Source organism: Aptenodytes patagonicus, chromosome 6, assembly GCF_965638725.1.
Source record: "Aptenodytes patagonicus chromosome 6, bAptPat1.pri.cur, whole genome shotgun sequence".
Lineage (NCBI taxonomy): Eukaryota > Metazoa > Chordata > Aves > Sphenisciformes > Spheniscidae > Aptenodytes > Aptenodytes patagonicus.
Genome location: NC_134954.1, coordinates 23,059,365 through 23,071,608, shown reverse-complemented (window position 1 = coordinate 23,071,608; position 12,244 = coordinate 23,059,365). Strand labels below are relative to the sequence as shown.

The 12,244-nt window shown below is 45.7% G+C and overlaps 1 protein-coding gene across 1 annotated transcript in view; it reads left to right on the top strand.

Annotated features, from left to right (window-relative positions):
- KCNAB1 (potassium voltage-gated channel subfamily A regulatory beta subunit 1) overlaps positions 1-12,244 on the top strand; it is a 53,435-nt gene extending 41,191 nt beyond the window's left edge. The window contains exons 9-14 of the mRNA XM_076341485.1: positions 5,087-5,172; positions 6,333-6,453; positions 6,974-7,068; positions 8,616-8,736; positions 10,004-10,092; positions 10,753-12,244. Coding sequence (XP_076197600.1) covers positions 5,087-5,172; positions 6,333-6,453; positions 6,974-7,068; positions 8,616-8,736; positions 10,004-10,092; positions 10,753-10,842 — 602 coding nt within the window. The 3' untranslated portion in view covers positions 10,843-12,244. The remainder of the gene's footprint in view (positions 1-5,086; positions 5,173-6,332; positions 6,454-6,973; positions 7,069-8,615; positions 8,737-10,003; positions 10,093-10,752) is intronic.

Here is a 12,244-nt window from a genome sequence, read left to right as displayed (position 1 = left end):
TAAAGGTTTTAACGTGACTGATTGTGGCTTACAGGCTTAGACTGATGATGGTAGGAAATGAAAAACATTTTTTTATTAAATATTCAGGTGGGGCAGCTTAAATATGAAATACTTTATTCGTGATATCCTGGAGCCCTATATATTTACGCTTCAATGAAATGAATTTGTATCTCTTGAAAGGAAATTGAAGTTTCCTTTATATCCCAGTGGTGGCTTTAACGTTGTTTGTTTCTTTATTTCCTTTTTCTGATTCCTTCAGATAAAGTGAATTTGTGTTTGCATTTGAGGCAGGTCTCTGTGTGAAATGAAACCTGTATATCCCTACCCCTGGTGCGGTCAGCTCTGGAGAGGGGAGTGTGCCAGTGCTGCCGTCCCCATCCTTGTCCACATCCCCTGGGCTGCCCAGGTAGCACATGCTTCTCCCAGCGCTAAAACCAGGGATGCGATCCAATACATGGTGAGAAACAAGAAATAATTGGCAAACTTTAGGGTTCATTGTCCCAAGTGCATGAGCGACACAAGCTGAGATGTAGCGTCTCTAGCGGGCTCAGCCTAGGGGCCGTGCGAGGACACGGTCCCCTGGGGCACAGCAGGGTCCCCCGGAGCATGGAGAGCAGCGACGCTCTGCCCATGGCGGAGCTCAGTTTTGGTGCTGCAGCCGCCTGCCCCTTGGTCCTGGTGGGGAATGGTTCTTGTTAAATGCAGTGAGGGGGGAACGAATTTAGGAACTTGCAAGACCTGTGAATATCTGTGTGCTTTAATTATGTTTTAATGCTGATAACTGTATGTTCACGTTTGGTACATGGCCATATAGCCCAGTTATCCAGGAACCTTCATCAATATGTTTTGGGGTCAGTGCTCTATTTAACGGGCACCAGTTCCCATTCCTTCTCTTTTCCCATCGGAGTTAACGCAACCATTCACACTGTAGCAGAAGATTAGCTTCACAGCTAAATAAAAAATAGCAAGAAGAAAGACTTGCAGGCTGCAGAAGCTGTCATGGATGAGTACATGGAAATCAAACAAGCCTGGAGCTTGACAGGCCCCTCCAAAGCTCCTGGCTTGACTTTCAGCAGTCGTGATGCCTATTTTCTTAACAAATGCGGGGCTGTGCGACCCGGCACGAACCGCGGGTGGATGGCAGTACTGCTGCCCCTGCTGTCCAGTGCCAGCAGCTATGGGTTCAGGGAACCGGCCTGGGATTTTAAGACCAGTGCAGATTTTTGTAGTAGCTGATGAGGTCTAGCAACATGACATGTTGTATCTTGGAGGGAGAAATGACCTCTCTGCTCAGTCAGTTGTCATCTAATGAGGCAGTGCAGAATATATTTCCCATGCCCGTGCAGCACAGATGATTTCAGGCATTTACAGCTTTTAAGATGCTACAGATACTGCTAGCAGCGCTGGAGCTTGGCGATAATATATAAACTGTGGTGCTTGGTGAGATTTTGAGCAGGGTGAACAAAGGGACATTTTTATTATGAATGGTGTGGTGTTGATTCTTTCTATGTACTTCATGGTTTTTTACGGTTCACCTACTAAGCCACTTCTATCCCAGAGCATCTGTTGAACCATCTGTCAGTTCTGCACTATCTGGCATGCACAAAAAGTGCTGAGCTACCTCCACAAGACGTACAATCCCCGCTCCGTCTCCTTACGTGCCTATGCTTTTCCCACGAGCAAATAGTTGCTTCTGATGGAGAGCAATTTGTAGGTAACCTTAAAACGTTCCCTGCTTGTGCTACTCGTGCCAACATGTGAGGGTCCTGCTCGAGCAGACAGTGTGGTTGTATGCTGTAAGGTACAACCAAATAAATCGAAGGACAAACTTTGAATGTTCATTTTGTTTTCTTCACTTGCTGCATGCAGGCAGGTGAGGTTTCTCTGTTAGCACTTGGGGTCTTCCGTCCGCTGTGATGTGTGTGTCTGTGGGCATCAGCAGGCAATGGATCAGCAACTTAGAAATACTCATCTGGTCCACCCCAGCCAGAGCAGAATCGCTTCCCGCTCGCTCAGGCTGGTCATGTCCCAACTCAGGCTGCCTTAGGAGGCATGTGTAAAGGAGATCTAGTAAGAAGAGATGAGAGTTTAATACAGATTTCTTTATTGTAGGTGACTCTGGTCCCCAAAGCGGCAGGCAAAGCTTGCTTAATCTAAAAATCTGGAACGTATTTACCTTTCTGAAAAGTCTCAGAGCAAATTAAAAAAGCTTTTCATTGTAAAAGCAATGCAATATTAGCTTCAAGGAACAACTGGAGATGACTACCCTGTGCAAAGCTCTTTGCATAACAGTGCAGTCAGGTCTGGCAGGTCCCTGGCCAGGACAGCCGTGTCACTCCTCACCCCTGACCTGGTCTCAGCTTTGCTGGGGTAGGCAGGACAAGGGGGCCATCCTCGCTGGGGTCGGCCATCCATAGGGCAATCCCGGCCCTGGCGCCCGTGCGGCTCTGCCATCGCATGGTCCCCCCAAACGGGGACCTCGGGAGATGGGTGATGGGAAGGATCTATGCTTCTCTCCTGAATTTCTGCAAGTTTCATGTCTCGTTAGTCAGGCTGGAGATCTGATCCCCCAGCTGTGCTAGCAGATGCTTTTTTTCATCCCGACCGGCTTTTCCAGCAGACGAGCAGGGCAGCTCTGGCTGTGGGGAAGGAGGGTCCCCTGGTGAGACCCCCCGTTGTCACTGTGCTGGGGCACGGGGCGCCCACTGCACAGGCAGCCCCAGCCCTGGCAAGCAGGTGGGGAAGGTGACATGGTTCCTATTAGGGAACTTTAAGCTACTTCAAAAATTATTATTATGCTGCTGGAGGCTGTTTTCCAGGTTTTGAAACATTCATTTACGTTTAAAAAAAATCTCCCCTTCTTAAGTGATGTCATTTCTGCCATCCAGCTGGCAGACTGAGCGATCCAGGCACATGCTCTTCACAAACCATCCCATCGCCATACCCATGGGAGCAGTCCCTGGTAAACAGGAAGATATATAGATATAGCTATATAGATATCTTTTCTGAGTTGACTTCAGTTTTTCTTGAAAGGAGTAGATGTGGGAGAAATGAAAACAACTATGGACCAAAATGTGTAAGAGGCATATGATGAAATGCTTATCTAAATTCCTAAATGGTAGCATGGCAAAAATAGAAAACTAAACCCAGTGAGAACCTGGCGCTGCTGAGGAGGGAGGGATTGCCGTACAGCTGCCCGTCACACACAGCACGCCTGCGGGTAGCAGGGAAGCTGCTTGATAACAGGGTATTTTGTTGGACTAGTACATGCCAGAGAATAAAATGTTTAGAAATAGAGAAAAGTATGGCTTTGGCCAAAACGAAGAAGAAGGAAAAAAAAAGAAAACAATATCTGGCATTTGAACTCTACTCTTCATCGGGGAAAAAACTCCTCAAGCCAACGTTTCCCTGGAGAGGAAATCTCCTTTTTCAGTGGGAAGGCAGAAGCCCAGCACAAGAGGCATTGTGTCTCTTGTACAGCCCTCCGAGGTTATAAATGGAGACTTCATCATCTTTAGCTGCTTGTCGCTGCCTGCAGAAAAAATCTCACAATAACATCAAGATTGGCAGTGTAATCTCCCCTCTGCCAAGCTCCTTTTTTTTTTTTTTTTTCTTTCTATAAATAGGACGAGAATCCTCATGATATAAAAGGCAGCTCATCTTGATCTTGAGACAGCGATGCCCAGAGTCATTGTCCAAGTAACAGCAGACACGCCAAGGGATGTAATGAACACACAGGGCTTTTCCACGCAGCCCTGCGTCCAACTGGAGTTGTTTCACCATAGTTTAATGGGTCAGAAATTCATGGTGTAGCTGTGGACTATCAGGTCCTTGCTGCTTTCCCAAGGGAAGAGCTCACTGAGATACAGCAGGACCCGCTGACTGTGAGGTCCCTCGTGTGGCACTGAGCGTGGTGACTAAGTACTATTTTCTTTTGCTTCTCAGAGTGAGTTTAGCCCATTTTTGTCCGTTTACATGATGTGCTGTTAGTGGCCAGCATAGTGCCAGTGCCCTGGCAGCCGCTGCTTGGCTCCAAAGGGCAGGGAGTGCTGAAGCTCAATAAGAAATATGAATTTATTACAGCAGCTGGGGCAATTATATATGCTCTTATGGTTGCTTGTGAGGACTGTGTCCCCAGGCCTGCAGACCCCACCAGTCCCCAGACCCTCCCACCCTGGGGACCCCGCTCAGTCCTGGGGACTCCTCTCAGTCCCCGGCTCTTCTTGCAGCAGAGTTGCGATGGGCACTGCCTGGGCCTCCTGCAATGCCATGTACCCAGCAGGCTGCTCCCAGGGAGAAATCAAGCTTAAAAATGAGCTGCAAACAGTAAGCAGGGGCTATTTTCCTTACAGCATTAGCAAGGCATCCTACCAGGCTCTGTAACCCCCTGGGAACTGTGAGGGATAGACAATTTTTTTCTCCTTTTCTTGCAAACTAAAGTTTATGATGGGTTTTCTCCCCCTGCCGCAGAAGGCAGGGCTGCTCAGCAAAGGTCTGATGGATGGAAATTAAAGATCCTGACCTTGAGCATGTAGCCTTGCAGGCTTCTATCTTCCCAAAAGAAAACGAGGACCATGGGACTGCTGTGCTAAGGAGCTGCGCCGGGTGTCGCAGAGGTGCCGCCTGCTCCTCCCGCGAGCGGCGGGGCCCTTGGCGGACCAGGGTTCAATTACCCAGTTTTGTAATTTTATCCCCAGCATCCTAATATTCCTAGTAAAAAGAAGCAGGACCTAATATATGCTTTTAGTAAACAAATTTTAAAATAAATTTAATTTTTTAGTGTATTTTTTGACTGTGCTGCCCTCTTGTGTTAAATTTTAAAAGTATTATTATCATAAGGCAGTGGTAGGTAATAGCCAGTTGGTAAAAGCAGTTTTTAAACAACTGCAGGATAAAATTCTTTACATTCGCACTGTCAATGCTTTTTCATCCATGCTCAAGCAAGAGAACACAACAGAAGTAGTGTTTAATGCAAAGCTGCTCAGGCTTGTCGGTGTACTTGGCATTTATATGTGGCTTTGGGAGGATTCGGTGCTGAAAAATTGGCTTCTGTGCAGTTCTCATACTTCTTTTTTCCCTCCTTTAGAAATTGTCCGAGCGATGACACATGTAATAAACCAAGGTATGGCGATGTACTGGGGAACGTCACGCTGGAGCGCTATGGAGATCATGGTAAAGTCGATTTTTGGGAAAGCATTGACACTTGGTAATTCCGCTTCCAGGCTGCAAAGTCTGCTGAAAGCCACACTGGGAGCTGAACCACAAATGTGTCTGGGCTGGGGATGTTTGCGTTTTACTCCATCCAGCATCTTTTCACCTAAATTAATTTTAAAACCTGTTATGGAATGAGCCCAATGTTAATTAGGAGAAGATGGACTGATATAGTTGTTTGGGAGTTTGGGTGTCTTGGCTCATTTAATTGGGGTTTGTTTCACTTTGGTTTTATTTGGCTGACTTCAAGACTTTTGGTAAAGCGCCTGTTTGATGTCCGTGCCCATGGCCACTGATGCCCCGTTGAAGACGTGGCTCCCGGCAGCAGCTCCATGACCCACGGGACTGTCAGAGCTGCTGCTGTGGTGGAAACGGTCCCTGTGCAGGGGAGAAGCCCCCGTGGGTGGCACCGCTCTGCACGTGTCATGTCCAGAGGTGCAGATGGGAAATATCCCTGCTCAGCCGCAGGGACCTTGTAACGGGCTTTACCTGAAAAAACCCAGACTGGGGGAACCAGCGTCCTGACAGCTCATCCTTAATGCCTTGTCAGAAGCATTTGTTGTTGCCTGGAGAGGTGGTAGAAGCCCCATCCCTGGAAACATTCAAGGTCAGGCTGGACGGGGCTCTGAGCAACCTGATCTAGTTGAAGATGTCCCTGCTCATTGCAGGGGGCTTGGACTAGATGACCTTGAAAGGTCCCTTCCAACCCAAACCATTCTGTGATTCTAAGAGATGCCAGGAGCATCCTGCCGGTCCCTGCTTTTTGCAGTGGGGTCAAAACACGATAAACAAGCTCGGCACCAACCATCCCAGCTGGGAAGTTGTTTGGCTTGTCGCTGCGCTGGCACTGAAGGCAGCTTTCGGCTGGAGGAGGCAGAAGGCAGGTACGTGCCCTGCTGTGGCGGGCGCAGGGGCAGTGGGGAAGCAGCACAGGCAGGGATGGGGCTGTGTTTCTGCCTCTGCACAGAGGCCTTCACGGGGATGTGCGTGGCCTTGCTAAGGAATAGCAAAACTTGAGTTCGTTGGCACCTGCACACTCAAGGAGTGTTGGCTGGTAGGTTATGTCCCGCAAGATGCTTTTACTTAATGAAGTATTTTATCTACTGATTTCTTTTCTCCAGGAAGCCTACTCCGTAGCCAGGCAGTTTAACATGATACCACCCGTGTGTGAACAAGCTGAATACCACCTTTTCCAAAGAGAGAAAGTGGAGGTTCAGCTGCCGGAATTATATCATAAAATAGGTAAGACTGAGACTGCTGGGCCTTTCGGCTATTTCATTTGCAGAAGGAAATACAGAGCATGCTGACCTGGGGCTTTAGATGGGAACAGTGCTCTCCTCCCCTGGATCTGAAGGAGGCAGACAAGTATCTATCTAATGACCTAAAAGAAAAACTGGTTTACCGTGCCTCTGATAGAAATAGGTGCTAATTGCCATGGCTGCTTCTTACTCTTTGAGACTCAAGGCAGCATGGGTGTGGGAGATGCCTGGGCTGAGAAGCAGGAGTTCAGGTACTTTGCTGCAGCAGGAGCCAGGATGGGGCTGGAGGCTCTCACAATAAGGTTTTGGATGAATAAGCTAGTCAGTGTCTTCCTTAAGGGCATCAGCAGCATCTTCCCAGAAGACACTGACTGAACATCGCTGACAGCGGCAATAGGAACAAGCAGCAATTGTTTTGCTTTTCTGGGTTTTTTTTTAACTAAAAGTCTTATTTTTTGATACAACTCTGATTTCTCCAGTACCCTAAAAATCTTTCTCTGCAGGGGTCGGAGCAATGACGTGGTCTCCACTAGCCTGTGGGATCATCTCAGGGAAATACGGCAATGGGGTCCCTGAAAGCTCAAGGGCTGCACTAAAGGTATTTTATTGTTGCATGTTTGAGAAAAGTAGATGCGCTGTTTCTGTGAGTGCAGGAAAAAAAGGGAAAACACATCCCTCATGAGAAGGCTGGCCTGTGTGCTGCTGTGTTGATAGATCAGCTTGGTTTCTCTGGCAACCACACTCCAAAGTGCAAGAGAATCTGGGTTATAAAGATGCTTCAGGTTCCCCACCGCAGTGAGCTGATGGCTGTGAGCTGGTTGTGGGGCAGCATGCGACTGGAGCCAGGCTCTGCGGGCGCTCTGCAGAAGGATGCATGGCCACCCTTACATTGCCCGGACATCATCAACGAGAACGCACAAGCCCAGGGTTTCTGTTGTGCTTGATGCTCCCAGCTAATGTTAATCGATACAGCCGCTGTGACTTCAAAACCCCTTAACCACACACAGTGGGTAAAACAAACTTGGACGTTATTTTTCTGCCCACCCTTCCCTGGGCACCAGCCTACCAGGCAGCAAGTGCATGGCGGGGGAGCTCAGCCCCGCAGCATCCCTCCAGGGAGCCCCGCAGGCAGGGCAGACCCCCAGCACCCTGTGAAACCTGTGGGTGCTCGGTGGTTCTGCCCTTTGCCGGGCAGGGCAGCAGCCCTCTCTGACAGGTTTAGTGTTGCAGTGTCACCATAGCACTTGGTTTCTCCCACAATTATCCTGATTTTACTTTTGTGGGGTGTATGGGGTCTCCTCCCATCTCATGCCTGTGGCAGGCATATTATTTAATGGTTTGAAAAACAGCAGAGCATTAAAATGTCACGGATTTGGGAAAAAAAAACCCAACCAAAACGGTATTTGAGGCTCTGTGTCAGCTGATGGGCAAAAGCCAATGCCAGCAGTGACAAGTGCCAGCAGACTGATGTACGTCCCTGTGCTGGTTTTTGCTCAGCTTGGTGCTTTTTAAAGGAAAGACACAGTCTACACTGACTTGCTTACAAAGGGCAGCATTTTCAAACGTGGTATTTCATTGCATTTGTGATTTTTTTTCCAAAATAAAATATATTATTAATATTTGGTAAAAGCTAGCTAAGAAGGTAGCATTGCAGAGAGGGATCCAAATTAAATTGATGAGAGTGAAGCAGAATCAAGTTTCAAGTCTGGAGTTGGGAGAACTGAAATCTCAGCTTTGTTTAATTAATTTTCTAATCCTAACCAGTAATAGTAAAGCTTGAACAAGATCAGATGTTCTCAATTTTTTTTTTGGGGGGTGGGGTGTCAAAATCTTCTCAAGTTGACTAATATTTCACTTTTTTCCACTCTGTGATGGGATCCAGTTGTCCAAAAATAAAACTGAGGAGGTTCCAGGTTCCAGACCGAGTCCATCAGTTGCATAAAGCCAGAGAGATACAGACATAGGCTCTCACAGGAGACATCCTGGTCCTGTCGTAATTGCTTCGGGTAGCAAAGCATTGTGTTATTCAGCCTCAATTACCTCCTGGGTTGGATGTGACTTTTTAAGAGCTGTTTATAATTGCCTTAAGCTTTCCATTTTGGAAGATTAAAGCTAACAGTCGATTGCAATGTAATTCACCTCCAGTGCTACCAGTGGCTGAAAGAGAAAATCATAAGCGAGGAAGGCAGAAAGCAGCAGGTGAAGCTGAAAGACCTGTCGCCCATCGCCGAGCGCCTCGGGTGCACGCTGCCTCAGCTGGCCGTCGGTAGGTGATGGGATGGGAGAGGAGGGTCCCTGTGCCTTCGTCCTTTGCTGCTGTCACAAGTGCATCACCTAGCTCGCATCCTCGTAGTGCGAAGGGCAAGACTCTCAGGTGCAGACAGAATGTTTGTGCCTTATGGGTTGTTGAGACGAGTGCAGGTGAAATCTTGCACCAGCCCCTAAAGCGACAGGTACTGTTAGTGCTGCCATCATTTGTTGAAGTATCAGTGATGGTTAGGTAAACGGTTACACAGGAAAAGACGTGTTGTCTTTCAAATAGGACAAAGGATGGCTTTGTCTTTGCCTCTATCTGTAGATCTATTTTTTTATTTAAAACTTTTAAATGATTGTTTACTATCAGGAGTTATGGAACAAAATGCTAGAAACACTGAAGATGGGCAATGCAACACCTCACTAGGAGAAGGCTAATGCGTTTCAAGGAACACAGTAAAAGAACAAAATAAAATATGCTTTAACTTTTGGTCAGCCCTGAAGTGGTCAGGCAGTTGGACTAGTTGATTGTTGTAGGTCCTTTACAACTGAAATATTCTATTCTACTCTATTCTAAAACCCACTGTAGGACATTAAAATGCCATGTATTGCTTTTGATGTAACCCCTGCTCCGTTATCCTCACACAAAAATAACGTGGGTTGGGGGTTTTTTTGAGCAGTAAAGTTAAAAATTACTTAAAATAAGATTGTTTCCAGCATCATCATCAGGCTTTGATTGACAGGAGGGCTAGCGTATCTTGGGCCATCATCAGGGGTCCAACCCCAACCTGCCTGGTTCTCTGAGCAGTCCGTCCCCAGGTGGAAGCCATCAATTGTTCGGTGCACTGGGCTGACGGACACAAGAGAGTGCTACTTTTTAAAAAGGTTTGGTTTTTTTTTTTTTTAGTCATTATCTTTGTGCTGCTGAGAGCCAAGGCTGAAAAATACCACACATGCCTGTTAGAAAAATGATCGCTGGTTCAAATAGCCAAGAGGTGAATCCCTGTGATTTGTGATAGGGAAAAACCAAACCCCACAATTATGACCACTGCTGGCCCAGGGACCAGGGTCAGATGGGATGCTGGAAGATCTGCTATGTGGTTTGTTATCTGATCTGTGCATCTTCCTCCTGGTAGTACCGGTTGAGGAGTGAAGGTTGAGACAAATAATGTTGTCATTATTTTTCAAATAGAGATAGAAGCTCTGACAAACATTAGGATCTGGAGTAATGCCGTGTTGTGAAGCCCATGTTCCTGACCATCTTGTGACTTTATTCCCAGCATGGTGCCTGAGAAACGAGGGGGTGAGCTCTGTTCTTCTAGGATCTTCCAACCCAGAGCAGCTGATAGAGAATCTCGGAGCCATACAGGCAAGTGCAGGTGGTGGTGGCACCTCAACAGAGGTGGGGGGTTAGCTACTGCCCAGCTCCCTTTGGGAGTAACACCAGCATACCTTGAGACTAGTGCCCTTGTTCTCTTAATAGAGTTTTAATACTTCGTATTTTGTTTCAGGCATCTTCCCGTTCTAGTTACACACATTAATTAGGCAAACCTATGGTGCGTCACCATGACTTACCACCATTTGTGGTAGTTATAGCCGTATCCAGCAACAAGAGGGTGGCATCAGCAGGTTTAATGTATCTGAAAAAGCGAGCGACCTGACTCCAGGACATGTTGTGATATATTCTGCACCAAGTCTTCCACAGGGCACGTGTCACTTGCACCCACCTTAATTATTCTCTGTTGCTTCTCACAATAAAATCTTCCGCTGATGTTCTTGCTACCAGCTCGCTTTCCGCTGCAGCCGAGTAATATTGTGCACGTAAAATTTAGGAGCACTTCTGTGATTCTCTCACAAGGTAAAGATACTACAGTAGTTTTTTCTTTAAGGGAGAAAGGTATCAGATGAATGTTTGAATATCCGTCACACAGAAAAAACAGAGGAAACATTATTTGATAAAATCTAGATTTAAATTTGGAAAAACCTTTAATGGAAGCTTGATTAAACATCAGTTTTCTTCTACCCCTAGGTCCTTCCAAAGATGACATCCCATATTGTAAACGAAATAGATAATATTCTGGGAAATAAGCCCTACACCAAGAAGGACTACCGATCATAATGCAATGCATGAATTACCTGGACTGCATGGTTTAAAAAGTGCTGTGTACAGAAGTACAGCCCCGAGTTAATATCCGGTCATGAGAATCATTCAGCAGCTTGCTGCTCGGTGTCTACTGTCACTGGATCCTTCGAGATGTGTGCTATTCCTACTAATCTGCAGTGAAATTTAAAAGCACAGTTGATCTCTCTTCTAACCAAGAATAATCTTGTATTTTCTTACCTTCGACTGAATTCATTAATTTTTACTTTACTCTTAGCACCTCATGCTTGTGCTGTGAAAAACACTTGTAAAGCAAAAAATAATTTATAACCTTCAGGTACTTGGTAATTAAAGGAGGATGTACAGATCTATTTTTTCAATGAAGAAAAGCCAGATACAACTTAAGGTTTTAATAAATCCACATTTGGGAAATCTCAACTATAAAGTTTCTTCAGGTTAACAGATAGAAGGGGCAAGCTTAAATTTTCCGTTTTCTTTTTTATGCTGAATATATGCTTTAGATTTCGTTTGTAGTTGAATAAAGGATGTAAGACAGAGAATTAGTTAGAAATTAGATAGCTCAACTCCTAAGTATACAATTATTTCAGCTGTGGAGCACTCCTGGGAAGTATTTCTGAGTACAAGCCAGAAGAGCACAGTTAGAAAATCCAAACATGCACGTCAGGTTAATAAAAACAATGGCTGTTTGCAAAATTCTAATTCTACTTAAACCTTAAACCAAGAAATCCATGATAAAATATTGGGGTTTGCATCTGTAGAAACCTGCCTCTACTTCTGCCTGCTTGTAGACATAGGTATTGCAAATTTCAATATTAATGAGCTTTTAACGATATAGATAATTATATATAATACATAGCTGCTGAAAAATACCAGAAAAAATCAGGTGCGTACTTTGGTGGAAGGTCATATTGCTGTAACTTGTTCTGGAATCGGGCATAAGTAAATGCATAGTATTTTTAAGACACATTTTAAACAGGTAGGGGTTTTTGTGAGCATTTCATCCCTCTACAGGAGTTGATAGTAAGCACTTACATATTAATTTGCCCATCTCAAGAACCACATCGTATTTTACCATGAGTTTGCTTTGTAAAACGCACCTATGATTTCAGTAAGTATTTCTCACCCGTATTGAATCACGTACTTTGGGCACATACTTCCTAGGGGGTACAGCTATATACAGTATTTGTAGGACCCTTGTATTCTAGTCCCCTTAACTCCAGGATATCTGCAGGGCGTGCAGCATTCAGGGGGCCACGTGAACCAATACTTGAGTTGTCTTCTCCTGTATTTAATCCAATGAGCTATGGTATGTGTAAATGAACTTAGCTGCTGTATATCCAGAAATGCAGTCTGACTTTGACTTCTGCTTGGACACAATAAAAGCATTTTGTGCATCTAA